Source organism: Hyperolius riggenbachi, chromosome 7 (assembly GCF_040937935.1).
Source record: "Hyperolius riggenbachi isolate aHypRig1 chromosome 7, aHypRig1.pri, whole genome shotgun sequence".
Lineage (NCBI taxonomy): Eukaryota > Metazoa > Chordata > Amphibia > Anura > Hyperoliidae > Hyperolius > Hyperolius riggenbachi.
The window spans coordinates 163611220-163638366 of NC_090652.1; the positions used below are offsets into that span (position 1 = coordinate 163611220).

Sequence of the window (27147 nt, forward strand, 5' to 3'; positions counted from 1 at the left end):
GCAGCTCAAGATTCTGCTATTACTACTAGTATGTGCTAGGGGTTGGTGGTTCCCTTATAAGAAATGTACCCACAGAAAAGAAAATTTTGGACTGTAATTGTTCTTAATATACAGTATATTGTGGAATTGTCTGTTTTGTTATAACTTTTTGGGAGATTCATTTGTTTTGTTAATCTAATAAATTTGCTTATTCAATATTTCTTTTTTTTGTCCTCAACAGATATCGTGTGGTGGTGGAAGGTGAGAGAGGAAACCGTCCACATATCTACTGCCAGGAACAATTGTTGCAAGAAGCTGTAAGTGTGATTAATCTTTGATCAGGGCCTGTCCACATTTTTGTGTTTTAAAAAAACAAACATAAAAATGCTGTCAAAATTATAGAAAGAAAGAAGTGCAATATGCTGCGTTCTCTCTATATTGACTAATATTACAGTACATGCATTGGGACTAAAAACACAAAATGGTGCACGAGTCGAGACTTCAGGAAGTGCTTTCTATGCACTTTCTGATGTCTTTGCAGATCGCAGAGTGAAAGATGGCAGCTCCCCATTACACAGAGACGATACATCAAACTTTGCTTAGATTAGATCAAATAAGTTAACTTTGCTTCAGGTTTTCTTTAAAAAGAGGCAATGAAACAAAAAAAAAAAAGCAAACAATGTAGTTGAATGAAAACTTACCCAGAACTGTTCATCAGGTTCGGTAAAAAAAGACTGCAAGTATGTTTGTGATTCATACTTGACCTGCAGCCATTGGTGGATCAATTGGTTTTCTTATAAAGAACACTTCCTGTCAGCAAATCCATTTAGTCAGTTGACTAAAGCTCCCATAGTAGTCAGATTATAATCCAAATAGACCTTCTGTAAACTGTAAGCCACAAATATTAATATTCCCATGTAAAACAGAAGTTTGCCTTCTTAAACAGAAGGTATTTGCGATTATTCAGGTTGGAGTGAACTCTGAACTCATCACATACTCCTAGGAGTTCTGGATCACCATGAGCTTACTTGGCAATCTGTAACTCTGGGTATTTCAAAGCCTACGCCATAGAGCCATATTAATCCATGCCATGCTTGTAATTATTCTTGCATATAGGGATTTGTCTTGCACCCTTGTGATTATTACATAGTTACATAGTTATTTTGGCTGAAAAAAGACATACGTCCATCGAGTTCAACCAGTACAAAGTACAACTCCAGCCCGTCCCCCACATACCCCTGTTGATCCAGAGGAAGGCGAAAAAAACCCCACCAGGCATGGTCCAATTAGCCCCAAATGGGAAAAATTCCTTCCTGACTCCAGATGGCAATCAGATAAAATCCCTGGATCAATATCATTAGGCATAACCTAGTAATTGTAGCCATGGATGTCTTTCAACGCAAGGAAAGCATCTAAGCCCCCTTTAAATGCAGGTATAGAGTTTGCCATAACGACTTCCTGTGGCAATGCATTCCACATCTTAACCACTCTTACTGTAAAGAACCCTTTCCTAAATAAATGGCTAAAACGTTTTTCCTCCATGCGCAGCTCATGTCCTCTAGTCCTTTGAGAAGGCCTAGGGACAAAAAGCTCATCCGCCAAGCTATTATATTGCCCTCTAATGTATTTATACATGTTAATTAGATCTCCTCTAAGGCGTCTTTTCTCTAGACTAAATAAACCCAGTTTATCTAACCTTTCTTGGTAAGCCAGACCTTCCATCCCACGTATCAATTTTGTAGCTCGTCTCTGCACCTGCTCTAAAACTGCAATATCTTTTTTGTAATGTGGTGCCCAGAACTGAATTCCATATTCCAGATGTGGCCTTACTAGAGAGTTAAACAGGGGCAATATTATGCTAGCATCTCGAGTTTTTATTTCCCTTTTAATGCATCCCAAAATTTTGTTCGCTTTAGCTGCAGCGGCTTGGCATTGAGTACGATTATTTAACTTGTTGTCGATGAGTACTCCTAAGTCCTTCTCCAAGTTTGATGTTCCCAACTGTATCCCATTTATTTTGTATGGTGCTAGACCATTGGTACGACCAAAATGCATGACTTTACATTTGTCAACATTGAATTTCATCTGCCATGTATGTGCCCATATAGCCATCCTATCCAGATCCTGTTGCAATATGACACTATCTTCCTGAGAGTTGATGATTCTGCACAATTTTGTATCATCTGCAAAAATAGCAACATTGCTCACTACTGCATCTACTAGGTCATTAATAAATAAATTGAAGAGCACTGGACCCAGTACAGACCCCTGTGGGACCCCACTGCTAACAGTCTCCCATTTTGAGTACGATCCATTGACCACAACTCTTTGTTTTCTGTCCATTAGCCAGTTCCCTATCCATGCACACAGACTCTTCCCCAGAGTATTCTTGTACTCCAATGAGTTCTGGTTCACCATGAGCTTGTTGGTTAGTCTGTACCTCTCGGTGTTACAAGCCCTACTCCATAGAGCCAAATTAATCCATGCCATGCACTGATGAGGATCAAACAATCCGAAACAGTCTGTATACATGTTGGATTATTATGGCTCTGTACAAATTAACAAGCTGACACATCATTGCATTCCAGCGGTTCTGGAGGTGTGTTTAGCTTCTAAGGGCAACAATGGTTAATTTGCATATATTCAGCAGTGATGCACTGGGAGACATCTCAAACTCACTCCAACCTGAATTATAGCAAATTCTTTCGGTTTTAAGAAAGCAAACTCTTGTTTTGCATAATTTAATAAACTTTAGTAGTGGAAAAAAAAGATCAACCAATCCGAATGAGTCTGTATGCATGTTGGATTAGTTTGGCTCTGTAATATTAACAAGCTGACACATTGCATTCCAGCAGTTTTGGAGGTATGTTTAACTATCAAGGACAACAGAGATGATTTGCATATTCAGAAGTGGTGCACTGTGGGATTCCTCAGAGCTCATTCCAACCTCAATAATTACAAATGCCTTGTTTTAAGAAGGCAAACTCCTGTTTTGCATAGCATTTTAGTAAGGAGGCTTTTTGGTCTCTCAGCCCCTTACACACTCCTAGTAGCTCTAGTTCACTATGAGCTTGCTGGGCAATCTATACCCAAGTAATGGCCGTGAAACATTACTTCAAGCAAGTCTGCTGATTCACACACATACCTGCAGTCGCAGGCCCTGCTTTGTTGAATGGTGGTAGTAGTTCTACTGATTTAATGAATGATGAAAAGAATGTGCACATTTGAGAATTAAACCCAGAAGCTCTACTTTTACAAGCTTGAGGTCTGGAAGCAAAATTCTAGCAATCCTACTTCAAAGGTCTTATTTATATTTTTACAATATCCATTATTTCCTATCCATACCAGAAGCGGGGTGTTTTTATATCATTTACTAGTAAATGTTTCTACTACTATGTATGCTTATCTTTTGTTGACAGATTATAGATGTGAAGCCCCCTTCTGTCCGTTTTCTCAAGGAAGGAACACGAATTGCTGCTTACTGGAGTCAGCAGTATCGCTGTTTGTACCCAGGCACCATTGTCCGTGGTAGGTGAACAATGCCACGCCTTTTATTTGTAGTTTATAACAACTGTTTTTTCTTCATTACAATTAGCATTAAAATAATTTCCAAGTACTCTGAATGAGGTATAGTTGTGGTACTCCACTCTAGTTGACTGCGCTGTCCAAAGATAAGAAGATAGTGAGGGGCGTATCAATAGGGGGTGCAAAGGTAGCGACCGAATCGGGGTCCTTGGGCCAGAAGGGCCCCAAGGGGCCCTCCATCAACTGCAGTATTGGCTCTCTATTTGTCCAGTGCTCATAATAATCACTTCTATAGATACTTTGAATAGTGGTAATCATTAACACACTGCTGCCCATTCACTTCTTGCACTTCTGACACTGTGGTTGTCCTTGGCAGGTTTTGGTGCGCCGTATCAATTGTTATGTATAGAGTGATTGGGGGGCCCCAATGTAAAACTTGCATCAGGGCCTACAGCTCCATAGCTATGCCTCTGGATACAGTAGTTTCAGTTATTGTAGCCTCATGGTTTCTGAATAATCTTTTGAATCAGCAGGCAGTTAATATGGGGCCTGATTTTATCAAGGCCTGTGGGGGAAAAAAAGTCCCCAAATTGTCCGGACACCACATGTATCCTCAGTTTTAGGTGAACACTGCAGTTATTGTGCACTGACACATTTATAGTAAACATAGAAGAGGTCAAAGCCAACCTAATGCTCCTCTAGCAGGATATTGGAAACCTCTGAAGCAAAGTTTCTCAGATTTGTAGAATTACATGTGGCATTCTTCAAGATGTCCAAGGCATTTAATTCCAGCTGAAAACAAATACTAGCCACCAGGAAGACCTGGAGACCTGCCTGAGAAGCAATAATGTCAAGTCTGTGGGGCTACCAAAGAGGGCAACATATACAGTATAACCTCAGAAAAGTGGTCCATGGTGTCTAGTATACAGCCTGAAAACTGGACCCCTACATGAATTCTTGAGTGATACCAAGGATTGCTATCCCTGACATGTTGGGTTTTATTTATTAATTGATGTTGAGTCTGGTTGTGGCTTGCCCAGACCTATGTATTTTAACCATTTAAAGACTATGCTAATTGAAATCTACCCCCTGTTTTGATGCTGATCTGGCTGCCAGGGCATAGATTTATATTCACCGCGCATTCTTGACGCTTTGGACGCTCCCGACTATCTCGCTGCTGTCTCCCCACCGCAGCTCACTCGCTCTGCCATCTCTATAACAGTAGAGCCCAGTGAGCGGGTCAGGAGCCGATTTCATTGGCTCCTGACCCTGTCTATCACCGTAAGCAACTCCCAGTAGCTTACATTGATAGACAAGGTCAGGAGCCAATGAAAGCGGCTCCTGACCAGCTCACAGGACCGCGTAAAGAAAAAAAATAGGCAGTTTTATTTAAAAAAATGACAACATTTACACAAAACAAACAAACACTGGGGGGGGGGGGGGGGAGGGGGGGCGATCCGACCCCACCAACAGAGAGCTCTGTTGGTGGGGAGAAAAGAGGGGAGGAATCACTGGTGTGCTGTGTTGTGCAGTCCTGCAGCTTGGCCTTAAAGCTGCAGTGGCCTTTTTTTTTTTTTACAAAAATAGCCTGGTCTTTGGGGGGGGGGGGGGGGGGGTAAAGCCCATGGTCCTCAAGAGGTTAAAGATAAATGGTGAAGGCAAGTACATTTATTTTTTTTTTTTTTTAATTTACTGTCATAGATTTCAGGTTCCTAATCCTTAATTATCCCAGTATGTCCCGCCTTACTTCTTATTTGAGCTAGTTAGAAAAGATCTAACATTGATTACAAAATAACCTAAATCAGGATAGACTAGTTCATTCTCTACCTGGAAAGTTTTAAAGAATTTCATCTTAAAAATGAAGTGGTAGCTTCTGTGTTATAAGTTTGGGGGGCATCTTAAATCTGTTACAAATATAACTGATGCAGAAATTAAAGGAATACTGTAGGGGGTCGGGGGAAAAGAGTTGAACTTACCCGGGGCTTCTAATGGTCTCCTGCACACATCCTGTGCCGGCGCAGCCACTCACCGATGCTCCGGCCCCGCCTCCGGTTCATTTCCAGAATTTCAGACTTTAAAGTCTGAAAACCACTGTGCCTACACTGCCGTGTCCTCGCTCCCACTGACGTCACCAGGAGTGTATAGCACAAGCCCAGTATGGTCTGTGCCTGCGCAGTACGCTCCTGGTGACATCAGCAGGAGTGAGGACATGGCAACGCAGGCGCAGTGGTTTTCAGACTTTAAAGTGTGAAATTCGAGAAGTGAACCGGAGGCGGGGCCGGAGCATCGGTGAGTGGCTGCGCGGGCACAGGATGTCTGCGGGGGACCATTAGAAGCCCCGGGTAAGTTCAACTCCTTCCCCCCCCCCCTCCCTACAGTATTCCTTTAAGGAAGTTAAACCAAATAAAGCTGTTTAAGAACATTATTGTTTATGATTATTATTTCTTAATTATATAGTGCCAACATCTTCTGTATCACTGAATCTATCATATGAAATAACATACCATGTAAATAGAACTGCTGGAGAGGGAAAGGATATTTGTAGGTTTTCTTTTCCTAGACTCAGGTGCCTATCATGTAGCCATTTCACAGGATCTATCCCTGTCACACCAAATTCAAAACAAACTAAATCGGGTATGTCATGTCACACATTAGAAGTCAGTCTGTGGGATTAGTAACCATTAAAATCTCCTCTATTTTAAAAATCTTACTTTTCTTATATTTACAAATAATCTTTTTACTTATTAGGTAACTCAGACCAGGAAGAAGATACAGATTTGGTAACAGTGGAGTTTGATGATGGAGATACGGGGAAGATACCATTGTCACATATCCGTCTGTTACCCCCCGATTATAAAATACAGTGTAAGTACAGATTATGCATAGTTGTATTATACCATAAAATATGATTATATTTTAAATTTTTTTGCCACAAAGCATTTTGTGAATCTGTGTTTAAATTGTCCATATCCATTGGTTTTATATTCTCAGTGGTCTTCTTGTAATTGCTGTAAGTCATCTTACATGTATTCTTCCATCCGAATGATCTGCCTCTTGATTGCTAACCACTGACATGTGATAGACCTGTTATATCAACTCATCAAATAATGGACTTGAAGTAAGACCATGAACTCAGTCAGATCAGGTGCAGTTCCACAAAATTAGCAGTCTCAGATGAGACCTGCTGTAGACCTATTGATGTTGAAAAACATTCAGTAGTGTGGGCCATAAGTTAGTTTCTTTTTATTGTGACTTTGCTTTGCAACAAGTGGTAATAATGTTACTAACCAATGACATACATTATGGACCTGTTAGCCAGTCATTGAATGTTGTTGATGTGGCTTGTTTAAACAACATATTAATGAAAAAAATACTGTAGTGCAGCGACCCTATTGTAATAATCCAGGCTTTCTCAACCAGGGTTTCCTTGAAACCCTGGGGGTCCTTGAGGACTATCAGGGGCTCCTTTGTATCCTCTTCAAACATTGTATGCTTGCTCCAAATGGTTGTAGGGTAGGAATAAAATAGAGCACACTATAATAGAAGTACTGTAAAAAGAACCACTATACTGGGTCAGAATAATGAGCACATTAATGAAAAGCACTAGATTATAGAGACAGTATGAGGGGCACTATAATAGGGGACAGTATAATAAATGGTACTGTTAAATAGAACATTAGAATTGTGGAAGTTATAATCAGAAACCCCAAAATGTGCTATTATAATAGGAAACACTGTAAGGAAGAAACCTGGAATGGTGGCTAAACATGGTTGGTACAATGAACAACCACTTTTAAAGACTGCGCCTCATACAAAATAAATCCCCCAGTCTACTGCTAATGCTGGGGTTCCATAAGATCCAAAAATTATTTGAAGGGTTCCCCTATAGTCAAAAGGTTGAGAGAGGCTGTGCTAACCACTGACCTAAATGACTGGTTACACAATCTAAAAATGTATTAAGGTGGCCATAAACTAATACACAGCCACCCAACATGCTCAAAAGATAAATCCCTCTCTGATCAGAATCTGATCAGAGAGGTATCTATTCCTGACACAAACTGCAAATCAATTTTTAAGAGCTTTCACGTTGAAGCCTCTTAAAAATGTATCGAACCGCGCTGCAGACGATAGCAGTATTAGATGACTTCTTCTTCCCCCCCCCCCCCCCCCCCCGATAGTATAACTGATGGGCCTCCCAGGTTCTGGGCTATCTCCTGCGTCCTTCCATCTCCATCCCAGCTGGTGTCGGTTCTTAGTGACTCTGCAGCATATACACACTCTGTAATATGCTGCCGGGTCATGGAAAACAGTCGCTGTAGGGGATGGAGACAGATAGACACAGACTAAAGGAGGGAATGTGCCAGCTAGACAGATCATTTTGCTCAACTGCTGTGAGTATACTGCACCGCAATGGGCCCCTGGGGGAGCACTATTAACTTGAGGTGGGGGGGGAGACCTGGAGGGGGACCATCAGCCACCTCTGGGGGGCCCTGACCCTATGAGTCGTCAATCTGAGTCGTTAATCTATTGCTGGCATCAAGGCCAAACTTCTAGAGGGGTCTCTACACTAATGGTGGATGCATATGCATCCTACACATACGAGCCTATCCACAATTGGACACGTCTGGTATAAGATAAAAAGTCTAAGGGTGCGTTTCCACTAGTGCGGTGCGGAATCGTTGCGGATTCCCCGCAGATGAATTCGCATGCAGGAGCAGAATCGCATGCGGTTGTATGCGAATTTTACCGCAAATTCGCATACGATTTCGCATGGATGATGCTGTGTGCGAATTGAACCATGTCTGTGCCTGTGTGCTTTTTCATTGATTTCATGCGAAATCGTATGCGAATTTGCATGAAAATTCGCATACAAATCCGCCATGCGAATTCCCTATTAAATACATTGCATGCGAATCGCATGTGGTATGTGCGGTGTCCGAATTCGGATGGCTCTGCTGTGCAGATTTTTCCTGCACAAGAAAACTCTGTTTTCCTGACAAGTGGACACCGGCTCATTTACTTTTAATGGTTATGCGAATTTGCATGCGGGGAACGCATGCGAATTCGCGTTAGTGGAAACGCACCCTAAGAGCAAACTTATCTGAGATTGGCCACAGGGCCATGAGCACCTAACCTCGAAGGGTTCAGTCTGACATCGGGGGGGGGGGAGAGACCACCAGCAGATTCCCCCTTTAACTCTACACACACAAAACAATACACAGCAAAAAATTGGTAGTAACTCAGTCAGGCTGATAACTATCATGAGGAGCTCCCAAGGCTGGGCAAATGAACAGAGCAAAATTTAAAGGGACCTTGTCTCAAAACTCACAGCTAGCAGCTAACACCACATCCGAAAATATACAAGATTGTTGGTGCGACATATCCAACTGGAGTTGGATATTTGGCACCCAATCATGTTGGTTAAGCCCCTCTGCCAGTGCAAAGGCCAATCTCCTACTTAAGTTTGACAGGAAAGAACATCACATTGAATTCTGACTTTAGTTGAATAGCCAGGAAACATGAAGTCTCCTTCATTTTATTATCAGCAGAGAAACATCGATTGCTTCTGATGGAATTGATTTGACAACTGTTCATTTCCATGTACAGACTTATAAAGCAGTAATTTTACATACCAGCGCTGCGTAATATGTTGGCGCTTTATAAATACAATAAATAATAAAAATACCATGCATTAATCACATATTTACAGAATACATAAAGAAAACATACCACTTATAAATCAAAACATTACCTTGAACAACCCTGATTGGTTTGCCACGTTGGTTCAACCCATTGGAAGGCAACACCTCCATTTATGGAGATGTTTTGACAAGTCACCCAGAAACTATAAGATCACCTGAGTTTCAGCTGCCTGCGTGGAGGAGCAAATTCCACTTGCAATTAGGGACAGTTGAACACGTTTGCCAGAGGACAGCCGCTGCTCATCCGTTCATGAGTAACGTGAACTATACGGGCTATTTGTGACTTCCCTAATCTGTACCATGGAGCTATGTTTTGACCTTTCACCCTGAGGTCAGGTGGAGCAGAACAGCTAATTAGACATTTTTACCACATTGGCCATTCCCACCTCTATAAAAAGCACGATCCTGGTGGCTGTGTTTAATTTTGCTGTAGTCAGTGTAGGGAGAGGAGCTGCTTCTGCAGATAGAGGAACCGTGATATAGATATTCTGTATTGTAATACAGTGCTGTGTAGTTGCTTCATAGGTGCTCTGCTACTTTTAGTGCACCGGCTAGGGACCCCACGGTAGTCCTTTTGAGGACTCATCCTGACCACAAAAGTCCTTTTTTGAGGACTGACATTGACTCTGTTGTACTTATATTTTGTTGTTGCATTTTGTGTTTTAGCAACCCAACACCTGTATATAGAGTGTAGTGTGTGGCTGGCTGCGTCACTATTATAGTCCGCTGTCACTTTGCATAAGTGATTGTCACTGACCCCCACACAGCGTCACCCCAACACTCGTGTCACCTTAAGTTACTACTATGTGTTACTGTCGGGGTTATCAGGCAGTGTGTTGAAGAGTTACAGAAATTTTGGACGATGCTCCTTGGCTGATCACTCACTATAACAAACATGACAAGTGGAGGTAGGCCAAAGTGCAGAAGTTATAGGGGACGTGAAGGTGTGTTTTCGCGTGGCATATGTGATCTTCTACAGAAAAAAACCATTACTAAAAACACCAGAATGCAGAAGAGGTGGATGACTGGCTCACTCGGCGTTCCACCTCTTCTGCTGCCAACGCTCCAGTACCCTCATCATCCTCCTCTGTGTTCAACCGCAACACCACCTCCACCAACACAGCCCCTCCAACTGAACAGAGGAGCTTTTTCCCCAGGCATTGATGGACCAGAGTGATGGGCAAGCGTTCTTGCTATCAGATGGAGACGAGCAAGGCAGATGCTCAAACAGTCCTTAGGTCACCACAAGGTGTTATGTCCCTGCTGCTGCGGCTTGCTATGAGCTTGAAGCTGTAACCGATGAGGGGGGTAATGATGTGGTGATGGATATGTCATGGGTGCTCACAAGACAGGCACAGGAGGAGGAGAGTTCCGAGGGAGAAAAAGAGCCTCAGAGAAGGGAGTAAAAGGTTAAGAAGCAGGGAAAGGACAGGAGGCACATGCGGTCACATGGGGTCAGCCAGATACAGCCACAACCAGCTGCACAAGCTCTTTAGCATAGAAATATTTCTGTGAGTCTACTGCTGACAGAACCAATGCCATCTGCATCCTGTCACCAAAGGGAGTCATGGGAATACCAGCACCCATGTAGGAACAACTTCAATGAGAAGGTACCTGGCGTCCATCACAAGGCCCTGTGGTCTGAAGCCCTTAAACTATTGCCGACTGCATCACGCTGATGGGCGTGGCCGCCGCGGCAGCCCCAAGACCGCCGATCGGCGTAAGGTCCTTGGGGCTCGCTTTGCAGGATGCGCGCGCATCTCCGCTAGATAGGCGAAGCTCCACCTTAAGCCTCTCAGCGGCGATCGCCAAATCGGAGACTGTTAGACAGCAAAACCGCGTTCTAATTAAATGTACAGCGTTGCGATCCACAGCAGCGGTGTACTGGGTACAGCCGTATGACACGGCTGTCCCCCTGGGAGACCTGACATTGATCGGCTGTCCTAGGCTGAAGCCTATGACAGGCGATCACACTGATTGGCTGGTGGGGGGAGGGAGGGGGGAATAAATAGAAACAAAAAAACACAGGGAAATGTATTAAAAAAATAGACATAAATATTTACAAACAAACATCTGGGGGGCAATCTGACCCCACCAACAGAAAGCTCTGTTAGTGGGGAGAAGGAGGGGGAGGGGTCACTTGTGTGCTGAGTTGTGTGGCCCTGCCGCAGGCCTTAAAACTGCAGTGGCCTATTTATAAAAAAAAATGACCTGATCTTTAGGGGGGATTAACACTGTGGTCCTCAAGAGGTTAAAGTAACCCTGATCCGGTCCCCCCTCCCTTAAACTTTTAATAGTGTTCTACTATTGGTGCTATTACTAAGTCACAGCACCATCCTCCCCCCTCCTGTGGCACCCATTCTGCTCAGTCATAATCTTTGACTAAGCAGAGCGTTGAATATGAGCAGGGAGGAAGTCGCAGTTCTTCCTCCCCTCTGCGCATCCATAATTCTGCCCCCTCCACCTGCTGCTTTAGTTCTGCTTCATGATTCACTGCACACAGTGCGCAGGGGACCTGCAGGCTTGTGATAATTGAGGTCAGATATCCTTCCAACCTCAATTAACACCTAAAGCTGCTGTTCATAATTGACGCCAAAACAGGACCACAGGGGGTGCTGGAGGGGGGAGGACTGTGTGGCTGTCAAGTGGAGTTGGTGCTACAGCTTACATGCAGGCCACGCTCTGCTTCTACCCCTCTGCAGTCCCTTCCTCGGCTGAGTCGTCCTCTTCCGCTGCGCCCTCCAGGTCAATGACTGGCTGATCTCACACAACCTCACTGTTGGAAGAGTCGTCTGTGACAACGGTACCAATCTAGTGTCTGCACTGAAATCGGCAACTTGACTCCCGTGTATTGCATGGATCATGTGATCATGTACTTAACCTGATTGGACGTTTTATGGACAGGTACCCTGGATTCCAGGATGTCTTGAAGCAGGCCAGTAAAGGTGCTGGCAATTTTTCTGAAGAGCTTACACAATCATGGCTCGCCTTGCTGACATTCAGCAGCAGTATAACATGCCTGTGAGACACATAATCTGGGACAACCCCACGAGATGGAATTCAACGTTGCTTATGTTGGATCGGCTGTACCAGTAGCCATGTGCATACAAGTACATCTGTGCACTGACTAGTAGGACAGTCTCTGGGGAGATGGGTTATTTTTACCTGAGGCAACGGGTGCTCATACGTGATGCCTGCAGACTGTTGAGTCCTTTCAAGGAGATCACTAATCTAGTTAGTCGCAGTGAAGGCAGCATTGCTGACCTCATACAGTATATTTTTTTTTTTCTGGAGTGTGCCTTGCAGCGTGTCCTTGACCAGGCTGTGGATGAGTTAGAGCCTGAAGAGGAGGAACAGTTCATGCTGGCGCAAATTGGAGAGGGCGCTATGTCCTCTGCTGTACAGGGGCACGTACAACAGCCCAAAGAGCATTCAGAGGAGGAGGATGGTGACTGTGGAGAGGTAGAGCAAGAGGAGCAGGCTTTCCAGGGACCTTCTTACCTTTTCGGGTGACCCTGGTCTTGTCTATGTTTGGGGGGGGGGGGGGGGAAGAGACATATCGTGGTTGATGATGTTGCCCTGGATGAGGAACAGAACCTGAGCACTCTGCCACAAACCTCATTAGAATGGGGAAGTTCATGCTGATGTTTGTAAGGAAGCAACCCTGTATCAAAACAATGTAGAACACAGACCTGTGCTGGGTTGCAACTTTGTTAAACCCTTGTTACAAGCATGAGATGCTACCATCATCACAGAGGGTGGCCAAAATTCAGCACTTCCATACCAAGCTGACACAGATGTTGGATTGCCCTGTTCAGGGTGGTGGCAAAGGAAGGGCCATTCACAACCCAAGAGGTGCCACCAGTAACACTCCCACACCTCCTGTGTGATTTGCTGCTGATGATGATGTGCCAGTCATGTCCAATATGAGGTTCTTCCTCTGTGCAATGCCTCAATAGGTCTGATCCACGTTCAGGGAACCCCTTTTGACCAACAGGTATCTGACTACCTTGGGTTAACAATCACTGTGGACACTCTGAGGAACGAGTAACCTCTGGACTTCTAGGTGTGCAGGCTTGACCTATGGCTAGAGCTGTCGCAATTTGCCATGGAGCTTTTGGCTTGCCCTGCTTCAGGTGTCCAATCCGAATGGACATTCAGTTCAGCTGGAGGGACCATGACATGCGAAGTCTCTTAGCACACAGCAGTGTGGATTACTTAAAGTGGACCCAAATTAAAAATACAAGATTTCAGAAATAAAATCTATTTTCTAAATTATAATAATAAATGGCAGCCTTTTTTCAGCTGCATGATGACAAATATAAAATATTTTACATTTATTGGAGGAACCCCCCTTCCTTTCATATTGCTGGGACAGAATTTGGCAGACTGGTGGAGGAGATGGAAAAAAACAAAACACAGGCTGCTACTGATGATGTCACAGAGGAGGTGATCTCAGCTTGTGTGAGATTTCACATAGACGACGCCCCTGTGAAGGAGGGTAGCTGATGACAAACACACCCATGATCTAAAACCTCCTACTTGGCTCAGAAGTAATGGCTGCCACCTGTATAACCCTAGTTATGAAAAGAGAAGGGTGAAAAGCATGCACTGAAATGCTTATAGGCTTGAAGGAGTGTTTATTTATCTTTGTATGTGTCACAGTGGTGCAACTAAATATTTTGAATTAAAAAAAATGTTTGGTTTGGGTCCGCTTTAACATTTATAAAATTGAATGAGGCATCGGTATCAGAGGGTTACAGCATGGACGTGTAATTTTTTTCCTAATTGAATTGGAGCAGCATGCCCACCCTGGCCACAGGAAAAGTTGTCCTGCACCACCAACACCTCCACCTCCCAGTATGTCCTTTTGCAAATTATTATTGGAAATTATTATTATTAACCTGGCACATGCCAGTTCTTTCTGGCCTCTCATACAGAGGCTGAAAGTAAAATATTTATTTGACAGGTAATTGACCAATTTTTCAGGCTTCACCTAGTGTGGCTGAAATTAAGCAGATAATCTTGTCACCAGTGTCTAAAGTTATTTGTGTGTGTGCTTTGTAGTATACAACATAGAGCATTCAGCATCTCTCTTGTACATACTGTAGATTTAATTATACATATATCTCATGACGACTTAATTTGTTCTGAAAGTTTGCAGCTGAGTTTGCCTCTGTGGTAGAATTACTTAGAATTATAGTGGTGGAATCAACTTTAAGTAGGAAATTAAAACCCGTTATTTGTTGTTGAACACAGGTTATTGCCACATACTTTGGCATTACAAAATCATGCACACCCAGGAGTTCCCATTGTTAACTCTCTACACTGTGCTGTACTGTTATAGCTGCACATATTAATGAAGAATGCAGAAGTTACATCTGCATTCTGTACATCACTTGCATAATTGTTCACTTAAAGGGACTCCGAGCAGTGCAGAAACTATGGAAAGATGCATATCATTTTAAAGCTCTCTTTCTCCTCTTTCCAATGATATATAAACCGCCGCCCTACGCCTTTTAGTTTTCGCTATTTTCGCGATTGAAATTGCCGCGGCCGCGACTTCAATCGCGAAAATAGAGAAAACTAAAAGGCGTAGGGTGAGGATTTAGGTGTCGCCAGAAAGAGGAGAAAGAGAGCTTTAAAATGATATCCATCTTTCCATAGTTACTTGTATTACACAGGACGACACTTTCCCCAGTGTCAGCAGCTCCATTCAGCAGAATGGAGCTGCTGACTTTAGGAAAAAGTCGCCCTGTGTAATACAATGTAACTATGGAAAAATGGATATCATTTTAAAGCTCTCTTTCTCCTCTTTCTGGCGACACCTAAATCGTCGCCCTACGCCTTTTAGTTTTCTCTATTTTCGCGATTGAAATTGCGGCCGCGGCAATTTCAATCACAAAAATAGCAAACTAAAAGGCCTAGGGCGAATTTATATATCATTGGAAAGAGGAGTAAGAGAGCTTTAAAATGATATGCATCTTTCCATAGTTTCTGCACTGCTCGGAGTCCCTTTAACGAAGCCAAACACTGACTGCAGATAATTTAAGATATTCCAGGTAGGCAATGGCTGTTATTGCTTGAAATAATATCTTTTAATTGTCTCTCTATATTTGCTACACAGGTGCAGAGCCTTCGCCAGCCTTACTGGTGCCAAGTACTAAAAGAAAAACTCGAAAAACTAACAAGGAAAAAAATGACATGAAAGAAAGCTGTACTGAAAGCTGTGAAGGAATGGCTGTAAACCGAAAGCCGAGGGGCCGAAAACCAAGTATCAAATCCGTATCAGGTGTGTTTTTCTCTCATAAACTCAGAATACTGAAGACATTTTAAGTTTTAGGGCCTGTTTCCACTACATGCAGATTGGATGCAGAAAAACTGACTCCAATGAATGCCGATGGGAAAATCTGCATCGGGAAAATCTGCATCAGAAAAATCGCGTTTAGTGGAAACAGGCCCATAGGCATTCATTGGAGTCAGTTTTTCTGCATCAAATATGCATGTAGTGGAAACAAGCCCTAACAGTTCAATGAGCTGAATTGCAGCATTTGTAGCCACTCATGTGTCAGCATCAGATATGGCAACAAAAAAGCCTAGCTATATCTGTTTCACAGCTCCTCTAAGTCTAGGTTCCCCAACCCTGTCCTCAAGGCCCACCAACAGTGCATGTTTTGTGGAAATCCACAGAGGTAGCTAATCAGCTCTGCTGAGACACTAATTACCCCACCTGTGATTGTGTGTGGTTTCCTGTAAAACATGTACTGTTGATGGGCCTTGAGGACAGGGTTGGGGAACTCGGCTCTAAGTTACATTGCTATTCTTTCACAAGTGCTTGATATGTTCATAGGAAACCTGCTCTTCAAAAATATGACATGATTATTTTCTGCACTCTTAACCACTTCAGGACCACAGTGCTAAACCCCCCCCCCCCCTAAATACCAGGCTATTTCTTTCTAAATAGGCTACTGCAGCTTAAAGGGCAAGCTGCAGGGCCGCACAACACAGCACACTAGTGATTCTCCTCTCCCAGTCCTTTTTCTCCTCAACAACAGAGCTCTCTGTTGGTGGGGTCTGATCCCACCACGTTCAGCCTATGACAGCCAATCACTCCCCAGCCTATGGAGGGGACAGCCGTGTCACGCGGCTGTCCCCAGTACAGCGCTGCTGCAGATCGCAGCGCTGTACACAGTAAATAGATCACCGCTCGGAGACTGAAGGTGGGGCGGAGCTCCGCCCCTCAAGCAGGAGATGCGCGCAAACTTCTGCAGTAGACTGCCCCGGGACCTGACGCCAATTGGCGTTGGGCGGTCCCGGGGCTGCCGCCGCGACCACGCCCATCGGCGTGGGGCAGTCATCAGGTAGTTAAAGATAACCCAAGGTGGCTTTGTCAAATCATATTAGGACACAGAGGCATGTTCTGTATTCAGTGACCTGCCTCTGTGTCCTTCCATTGTGCCTCCAGCCCCCCATTAAAAAAAGTGCCAGGCTAGCGACCCACAGATTGTCGCTAGCCTGCTATTTACATCAACCTGTCACTCACCGCCGCTCTCCCGCCTCCTGTATTACACGGCTCCCCCACCTGTGTCTCTTCCCTCCCCGCCTCCGTAAGCTTCCTCCAATCTGCTTATGAAGACGGGTTTCCCCAGTACTCCATGCTTATGGAGACGGGGAGGGAAGGGACACAGGCGGGGAACTGTGTAATACAGGAGGCGGAAGAGCGGCGGTGATGACAGGCTGAGGTAAATAGCAGGCTAGCGACAATCTGCGTGTCGCTGGCCTGGTGCTTTTTAATGGCGGACAGCAGAGCTGGTTCAGTTTCCTGAAAATACATACATAATTTTTCATAACCAGGTCAGCTAACTAATACAACGTTTGAGAAAATTGTAATTTTTCTATACAAGTAATCATTTTTTCATTGAATAAACAAGAAAGTAGCTGTCACCAAAAATTACCATACTCTTCAGATGAAATGTTTTATTGTGACTTCCCTATGTGCTTGTTTTTGATTCATGTCCGCAATTTATAAACTCTAGATGGGCCAGGTAAATAATTTTAAGTGGGATTAGCAATAGTAGCCTATTTCTTTGGGCAGGGCTGCTGACTACACTAACGATGCCAGTGTTTCAGCGTTGCTCGGTGGTGGAAGAGTAGTGATGGAAGAGAGACTCTTCCTCCATCGAATGACGCTGCAACACTGACATCATTCTCTGGATCCAGATCACGTCATAGCATGTGATCGGGATAAAGAAGAGGATGTCTGCATTTCAGCGCACGCTTGGTGGAGTAGGAGGAGAGCCGATCCAGTATCTGGAACGGGTAAATATGAAGGCTCATCCTGCGCCCACTCTGCATTAGGCTGCCACGCTGGGAGAAGGAGAAAAATGCATCACCACAGCAGGCACAGCAAAACTTTTAATTCGGCGAGGAAAGGGTTAAAGTACACCTGAAGTGCTTGTTTAAAGAGAAACTCCAACCTAGAATTGAACTTTATCCCAATCAGTAGCTGATGCCCCCTTTTACATGAGAAATATAATGATTTTCACAAACAGACCATCAGGGGGCGCTGTATGACTGATTTTGTGCTGAAACCCCTCCCACAAGAAGCTCTGAATACCGCGGTACTCTGGGCAAACTGCCACAATGTAACAATGTTCACAGACAGGAAATAACTGTTTACAGCTGTCTGTAACAGCCAGAACAGCTAGAAAGAGCTACATAACCTGCCCACAGTAACAATGTCACCATGTAATACATGTCAGAATGTGAATCTGGGAGAGGAAAGATTTTACAATGAGCAAACACTGACTACCGTAAATAATTTATACATAATTATGGTAAAAAATTAAGCACTTTTTTTGCTACATTATTTTCACTGGAGTTCCTCTTTAAGGCCTGTGGCTTAAAGCAGGCCTGGGCAAACTCCACATGCCGCGGATCATATGGTGCATTCCTAAAATACTTTGCCTCCTCCCTCCCTCCATGCAGCGTCGTGAGCGGGGTGAGAAGAATAGGTTAAAACTCACCTGATCGCCGATTCCAGCATCGTGTCTCCATGGCTACTGGCCGTCAGGACATGCCGGCGTGTAATGTGCTGGTATGTCCTGACGGCCATAGTTTGCCCAGCGCTGGCTTAAAGTATTAGAGACACAGAATCAGCAGAACAGCCAGGCAATATGCGTTATTTGAAAGGACAAAATTGTTAGCCTCCATATCCTCCACGTGCTATAAATCCCAACTGCATTTCATTCTTTGTTTTAGATTTTGATATAGAGGGTAGGATTAATCTTTACAGCAAATTTGCTATTGCTGTCTTTGTTCTTCCCAGAAACAAATGTGCTCAATCTGTTGTGACAACAAGGGCTTGAATCTTAGTCTATTGTGTAACAATGAAAACTAGCTGTTTACTTTTCCACTCAGTTTTCTGTAATGCCTTCTTTACTCAGGAGATTTACCCTCTTCTTTCTGGGCAGGGAATAAGTAACGTTCTGATCAGCATGGATATTCACTGCAGTAAGAGAGGTTGAGACGCTTTCACTGTATCCAAAACTAAAACAAAATGTTTTAGGAGGAGTAGGCCTTTAGCTGGCTAGAATGGCTGTATTTCATGAGACTGGAACTTTCATTGTTTTTTTTGTTTTTTTTTTACAGATAAATTGATAAGGTTGCTGCTGACTCCTGAAAGTCTTCCTATCATACAATGTTCTAAGGAACTTAACCATTTTGGAACATATCATAATTATTACATGCTCTTTTAAATGGACACCATATTCTTGTTACTGTAGCTTGTACAGTTTATGGTTGCAGTTCTGTTATCTGTTATACTGTATTGACCTAATTGTTGACCTTGCAGGTTGATCTTCTCTAAATTATTTTCTACTAGTGTCACCGCCGCTCGCACACCCAACCGCCGCATGCGCGCGGACACATGCCCGCCCGCTCGGCCGGCTTCTCCTGCGTCCTGTCCCATCGGCTGTCAGTGCAGGAAATGCGCAGTAGCCCAAAAGCACTGGCACAGGGACAGGACACAAGGACACTTGTATATTATTAGGTAGGATACTGGCCCTGCTTTGATGTGCTTCTGTACTTTTGGCTTTGACACACAGTTCTCTATGCAACCACATTAAGATGTATGACATGAGGATCCATATGCAATTAACTTTTTCTCTTAGGAGATAATTTTTCATCTTCAATTTAAAATAACTTTTTAGCACTTTGCAATGGAAAAAGTACCAAAAAGTGGTGAAAAATTACTGTAAAATTTTGAGTATTTGTTTGCTTGCTTGTGGTTTAAAAGGAATTTAATTTTACATTGTGAAAACTCAGCTAAAAAAGTGAATTGCATATGGCCCGAGGTGTCTATGGTGGTTTATAAGAATTTTTTCTAGCTGAAAATTTTTTTCCAACGCACCTGTAGAATAACCCATTCTTACATTCTATTTTCTTTTTGCTTTTCCTTCTTGCAGAAGACTTAACCATTCAAGAAAATGTATTTAAAGATTCCTCGCGGACAAAGAAAGTGGAAGAGAAGCAAACAAATGTGCTTCACTCAAATTTGAAGACCGATATGGATAATCCTCAGATAGCACCTGAGGCTGCCACTGAACCAAATGTTGGCAAATATGAGAAAATGAAAATTGGCAAGACCTTTTATCCTTGTTCTCTGTCTAAGAATTTGGTTAGTGAAGACTTTTACCATGAAATGACTGGCAGTGGATTAAACCAGGATCTTTTAAAAGAGGAAATAAAAGCAAAAAGGAGAGGGAAACAAGAGGACAAGAGAAACTTTGATTCATTTGGTAAAAGCTATCATAATTCTGAAGCTCCGTTAATGGTCAAGTTGGATCATGAAGGAGTTACGTCTCCAAAGACCAAAAAAACAAAAGAAGCTATGATGAGTGGTGTGAATTCCAATAACCTAACAAAAAGAAATCGTAAGAAAATATTAGGTGCATGTTACTCAAGTCTGCATCCAAGCAAACCTAAGCAAAAGCATTCTGGATCAAAATCTCACTCGCTAAAGGAGTCTTTGGACAATACAGGCAGCAAGTTAAAAAATAGTCCTGGGAAGAAGAGTAGAAGCCAAAAGATTAAAAAAGATATGGAGAGTAGTAACAGCAGTTCAGAATCTGAGGATGAAGCTAGCCCCCAAAAAAGGAAAAGCAAAAATCAACATACCGCTGGTAGCTCAAGATCTTCTAAATCTTCATCTTCTACCACAAGCAGTTCATCTTCTTCGTCATCCTCTTCTTCGTCTTCCTCCTCTTCATCGTCAACATCCTCCTCTTCTAGTTCCAGCTCTTCTTCGTCCTCTTCCTCTGTAACAGATGAAGCGTCTTCAAGCAGCTCAGAAGATGATGCTGTGAATACCCCTTCCATTCCTCCAGAGACCTCTCAAAAGCAACGCTGTAAATATGAGAAATCTGAAAATGTAACTAAAACTGCTGTACACCTTAAACAACAAAAGCAGGAACAATTGAGAAGTATTAGATGTAAACCAAAGAAAAGAGAGGGAATACATCTGCCCACAACCAAGGAACTGGCCAAAAGACAGAGACTACCTTCAGTAGAGAACAGGCCAAAAATTGCTGCCTTCCTACCTGCTAGACAGCTTTGGAAGTGGTTTGGAAAACCCACTCAGGTAATTGCACATTTTATTAAACACACACACCACACCAGGTTAGTCATGGAAAAATATTGCTTTGTAAAAAGGGTTATGTATTTAAACACAGTTTTAACTAGTATAGGCAAAACCTATTTCAACCTAGTTGAAAAAGCATTACAAGGGGGACCAAAGGCGCTGCGCTCCATCCTTCCAACACTTTCTATTTCACAGCGGACGTTCATGTTATGAAGCAGAAATTTCCCCCCTCTAACGCACACTGGTACAGTTTTGCTTCTCACAAAACTGTGCTCACTCATCCCTAATGGTTATGTCTTGTTTGATAAATATGCATATGGGCCTGGACTTGAACCTCACAATGAATGACTATGAATAGGGAAACATACATGTATGTTCGATGTTGCGTAATTCAAACATGATTTCAATTAAATACACAAGATGTTCATCTGTATAAATCTGTATACCTCTGTATTTATATGTCTTCCTAAACTGCATTTAAGGCCATATTATGATCTGTACTTTCACATTTCTGTGTATTACATTTTTCATCTGTTTCCACCCCCCCCCCCCCCCCCTTCTTCATCTGTAATTAGTGTGTCTTCCTTTTGTGATCATCTTTACTTCTACTGCCTTGTTTGGTCCCTCCATCTATACCTTACGCAACACTGGGAACCCAAATTTTGAACATATTTGAATACTGCTTTTAGGACTAGGTCTAGATCAATGGGAATCATTCTTCAAATAAGTTCCTAGCAGGAAATGCGTATCCCACACTGAACAATTCTCATTGGCCCTTATAAGTATTTTGAAACTTGTGTGTTTATTTCATTACAACCATTTTTTCACAGTGTGTTTTTATATTTCAACCCTTTACAGTGAATATTTACTTGGGAGAGGGCAAAATTCAGGTGGCCTTATTAGGCCTAGTCCACACTAGGTCCGAAATGTATCCGTGGCTCCGGTTTTCAGCCCTGATTAAAAATGGAGCCCCGGATACTAATGTTAAAAATAGCAGCCGTCTTCACCTAAGAAAAAAAAACTGATCCGTCTGCGTTTGTAGGGACCCGTTTTCGAAACCTGAACGGAAGGTCCGGAACTGCTGCATTTTCACGCAACGGATCTAGACCCTGATACATGGAGGGGTAATGGCAGGCAATGGGAAAACGAATTTTCCACTACACAATTTTTTACACACCGCCTGGGAGGGTAGGGGGCCATCATGCTGGAGGGTGATAGGCAGGTTGGGGGTGGCAGCGGTCGGTGGGGAGGAGGGATGCCCCCTCACCTGGGTCCCCCATCCCCGCTACCCCTCCAGCTAGTTTCAAGCATTTAAAAATCGTTTAAAATCAATATAATGTAGCAGGCGGCGAGTGTGGAACTTACTTCCTTGTGCCCTACCGCTGCCGCGTCACTTCCTGTAATGCCGTCCTCTGATGTTCATTGGACGGCATTACAGGAAGTGACACGGCGAGCGGTGGAGCGCAAGGAAGTAAGTTCCTCACTCGCCACCTGCTACATTATATTGATTTTAGACGATTTTTAAATTATTGAAACTAGCTGGAGAGATAGGAGGGACCCGGGGGGGGGGGGGGGGGACTGGAAACGTCCTTGCAAAAATAGCCATTTTCTCTGAAAACGGAGAGAGAAAAAATTGTTTACAAAAACAGATCCGTTTTAAACGGATCCGTTCTGCAGGGCACAAGTGTGGACCTAGCCTAATTAAAGTATACCAAGTCACCTTTTACTATTATCCCATCTCTTACTATGTTCCAGAGGTGGGACTGAATTCCCTGTTCTTACCAATGGAAGAAAGGTACCGTACTTTGCAAAGTTGAGATGCTTTGTCTGTAACTGTGCCTCCTGTACATTTCAGCTGCTTGCCTGGTGGGCAGCATGCATTGTATACTGCCATTGCAATTACAGCCACATTAAGTCAATGAATTGCAAATTTAAATCCTTTAGGTAAATCTCTGTTCACTGTTCACCTCCAAACCAGAACACCTCAGACTCATCACTCTATAGTGTAAAACCATTAATAAATGTATTGAATATTTAAAATGATCACTCACATGATCCAAACTTGTACTGTGTCCATAGTTTATCGGGCTCTCCCCAGTGCATTGGCTGCCTTAAGACCGTGCTGTAGTTCGTAAACTCTGCTGCCAGTGTCTCCACACAACCTTGATTCCATGTAAGGACCCATCCTTTCTTCCGAGTTAGGACCTGACTGTGTCAGCTCTTTGTAACGGAAATAAAAGTTACAAAATAAAAGCAAAGTTGAATAATTAAAATTGCAAATGCTAAAAAAACAAAACACTTTACTGGATGCTACAGTCAAGTACTGTGCTCTGTCTAGTAAGACATCTTGGCTTCACTTGAAACATATGACAGTTATTGTGATGCCTTTGATATATTGCATATCAAATGCATCATAACCTCATATTTCAGTTACAGGATCACAAAAGAGCCACAGCAGCTAAAGAGTTAAACTTTTCCAGTACAGAATGAATTGGCTCAGCTTTTAGTCACATCAAAAGAGGGCTTTTCCCAAGTGTGATTAACATTTGTCCCAGCACCCTGCTGATTAACAACACATCTTCTTTTAAAGGGATACTTAAGCGAAAAAAAAGTTTTTTTTACTCACCTGGGGCTTCCCTCAGCCCCCTGCAGCTGTCCGGGTGCCCTCGCAGCCCCGCTCACGGCCACTTCCAGGTTTGGCGACAGCCGCCGACAGGCTGGGAACGCGAGTGATTCTTCGCGTTCCCAGCCACAATATACCGCGCCCTATGCTGCTATTGCGGCAAAAAGGCAATAGCAGCATAGGGGGCGATATATTGTGGCTGGGAACGCGAAGGATCACTCGCGTTCCCAGCCTGTCGGCGGCTGTTGCCAAACCCGGAAGTGGCCGCTGGCGGGGACAGAAGGATCGGAGCGGGGCTGCGAGGGCACCGGACAGCTGCAGGGGTCTGAGGGAAGCCCCAGGTGAGTAAAAATCAATTTTTTTCCCGCTTAAGTATCCCTTTAATGTTGACAGAAATCATTAAGTTCAAGCTTCCCAGTCAATAAAGGCCCCAATTCACTAAGCAGTTTAGACTAGTCTACTGATGGTTTGGTGTAATGTTTTAGACCTGTTTTTAGACCTGGTCTAAAACATTTGGTAATAAGGGCAGTAAAGCAGGGGAAATTATCAAAAGATGCAATTCACAAAGGCAAACAAGGAGTAACCATGCCCACTTTCTGACAGAGATTAGACCAGCTGATTTCTGTCAGTCATAGCTACTAGTTTGTGAATTGCATCTTTTGATCATTTCCCCTGCTTTACCGACCTAATTACCAAATGTTTTAGACCAGGTCTAAAACATTTGGTAATTATTAGTGAATTCCCTTTTGATGCAACTGATTTATACCAAACCATCAGTAGACTAGTCTAAACTGCTTAGTGATTTGAGGCCTTTTTAGAGGTGTGGAAACCACAGATACACTTTGCTAGAAGCTCAAGTATATGTGTACACACACAGCTGCTGAGACGAGGATCAGGCTAACTCCCTTTTCCAACCAGGAAATTAATATTTCTTCATATTTAAGGTTTTCCTAGGCCATAGGAACATGTTAATTTAACCATTTTTTGACAAGTTATTAATGCCAATCCAACACACCTTCTGTGAAATTCCAAGGCAAATGTGACATCCACACCCTGAGAAATAAAGGTTCTCAGGCATACTTTGTTTCATAATCATTTCATCATTTCATATGGGGGAATTTACAATGCCTTACTAAAGGCAAAGCAGGAAGCCTGCCAAAATCTTTCTCCATGAAGGGGGAACTGAACCCCTGATCCAATTATACAAGGCTTGACTTTTGCGTGTCATAGCCACTCCCAGCTGGAGAAGTGAGCAACACCCAGGGACACAATTGGTCCAGGGACCTTTGTTCTTTTGTCGAATTCCATCTACAACATACGCTGACAGGACATCGGCCACAAATCCACATTTTGGATTATTCAATAAAAAAAGACTTTACCGCTTCTTGGACTCCAACACGGTATTTTGCACTTTCAGACATTCGGCCTCTTGCACACTGCAAGTGATTCCGATTCAGATTCTGCTTTTTAATCAGTTTTTACATCCGATTCAGATTCCGATTTGCAGTGTGCAGGGAGCAAACTGCAAATCGGAATCTGAATCGGATGTAAAAACTGATTAAAAAGCGGAATCTGAATCGGAATCACTTGCAGTGTGCAAGAGGCCTTCTACCTAATTTCTCATCTTTTACTTACAACTATCCAATCAATCTGTTCAGCTGTCAGATATATTTATTTGCCAGCTCCAATGTATATTTGTGTATATAGGTTTTTATGATAAAACTAACGATTTAATCATTCCAGTTTGTTACCTAATTATTCTGGTCCATGCTAGAACTCTGTCCTCAAGCAGAGACACACTGCCGCAGTGTCTTATTTTTATAAATTGTTTATTCGTTAGCTAGGTTGCAAATAACCATTTAGGAATAGCTAGCTCCGAAGTCTCTTTGCCTCATTTCAATCCGTAGAGTGGTGGCAGCAAAATTACCTTGATTTCCAGTGTGAAATCAATAACTTTTTACTGATTGTGCATACAATCAAGATTGTAACATGTATGGGCACACAACCAATCTTAAATGTTTATTGTTCTCACAGAGGCTTTGCCTCCAGAAGCCTCTAGTGGATGAGAACTGTATGGCAAGTGTGGCATAGTAAAATGGGATTGGCGGGTGTTTGTCACAGTTAAAGTATAATAATACCATTTTGTCTCTTTTCACTCTCTTTTAAATAATTTACGTTTCTAATTTTGCAGAGGAGAGGAATGAAGGGCAAGGCCCGAAAGTTATTCTACAAAGCGATAGTCCGTGGAAAGGAAATCATACGAATTGGGGATTGCGCAGTGTTCTTATCTGCAGGACGGCCAAATTTACCATACATAGGATGCATTCAAAGCATGTGGGAATCCTGGGGAAATAACATGGTTGTCAGAGTTAAATGGTTTTATCACCCAGAAGAGACTTGTCCAGGAAAGAAGCTAAATGACACCAAGGTAGGTTGAAAAGAAAGAAAACTATCTAATTGTTCCCATGTTTTTATTTGTGTTTAGCGAGTTAACAGAAAGCACTTGACTCTCTTAATCTGGATGAACAGCAACATAACTTAAAAAATGGTAACATTATGTAGTCAGAATAACAGATGAAGTCCACATTACATTGATTGTTTTAAAACCTAGTATACATATTTTGATTAAAGGATACCCTTAGCCCTTTTAAAAATTAAAAAAAACGGAGGGAGCTGGCATGTGTACGAGGCTGTCCCAATGTCCACCACTCCCCCCGTTCTCCTCCGACCCTCTCCGGGTCAGGGGGGTTGGTGCGCATTGCGCAGATGCTGCCTGGCGACGCGCATTCTTGATTGCGCACCCGGGGCAGGGATCGCTCTACCCATGCACACTACGTGGTTCTGACGTAGTGCGCATGTGCTGAGCACTCCCGGCCGTGGGTGCAATCAAGGACGCGCATTGCCTGCACTGTGCGCACCCGCCCCTCCTGACCCGGATGTAGCTTTAGGGGACATCAGGCATTAATGGGGGGGGGGGGGGGGGGGTTGGTGGAGAAGGAGAACGGGGGAGCGATGGGCATGAGCAGAGCCTCCTACACATGCCTGCTCCCCTCCATTTTTTAATTTTTAATAGTGCTAAGGTATCCTTTAAAGGGGCACTATGGCAAAAAACTGTAAAACTGTAAGATATAAATTCATATGTGCACATACATATAAGATGTACATTTGTCCCAGAATAAATACAGGATAAAAGTTCTACTTTGTATGTAGCCGTCAGTTTCTACAGATATTATAATGCTGAACCTTAGGGCTGAACGATTTTCGGTTTAAAACCGAAAATCGCGATCAGGGGCTTGACAATCTTCAGATCGTCAGTGTCGGTTTTGCTGCGATTTTTGCAGCCGCTGGTACCTACTCCTCTCCCGGCCCCCTCCCTCTCTCCTGACCCCCTCCTCCAGCAAGTTCTTATCCCGTTTGGTTTCACTGCATTAGACTGCTGCGCGGTGAGCCGTGGTGAACAAGCAGCGAGTGTTGCCCAGTATTGCGGGGCCTGAATCAGGAAGTGTGACATCACTTCCTGGCGCCCACTGTTACCAAGCAACACTCACTGCCTGTTCACCGCGGCTCACTGCGCAGCAATCTAATGCGGTGAAGCTGAATGGGATCAGAACTTGCTGGAGGAGGGGGCCAGGTGAGAAGGAGGGGGCCGGAAGAGAAGCAGGTACCATCGTGAGGGG

General features: G+C 43.4%; 1 protein-coding gene across 2 annotated transcripts in view; it reads left to right on the forward strand.

Annotated features, from left to right (window-relative positions):
• TNRC18 (trinucleotide repeat containing 18) overlaps window positions 1-27147 on the forward strand; it is a 225605-nt gene that overhangs the window by 189091 nt on the left and 9367 nt on the right. For both annotated transcript variants that reach the window (XM_068244834.1, XM_068244835.1), the window contains exons 22-27: window positions 221-296; window positions 3399-3507; window positions 6253-6369; window positions 15334-15498; window positions 19673-20847; window positions 25662-25898. In XM_068244834.1, coding sequence (XP_068100935.1) covers window positions 221-296; window positions 3399-3507; window positions 6253-6369; window positions 15334-15498; window positions 19673-20847; window positions 25662-25898 — 1879 coding nt within the window. The remainder of the gene's footprint in view (window positions 1-220; window positions 297-3398; window positions 3508-6252; window positions 6370-15333; window positions 15499-19672; window positions 20848-25661; window positions 25899-27147) is intronic.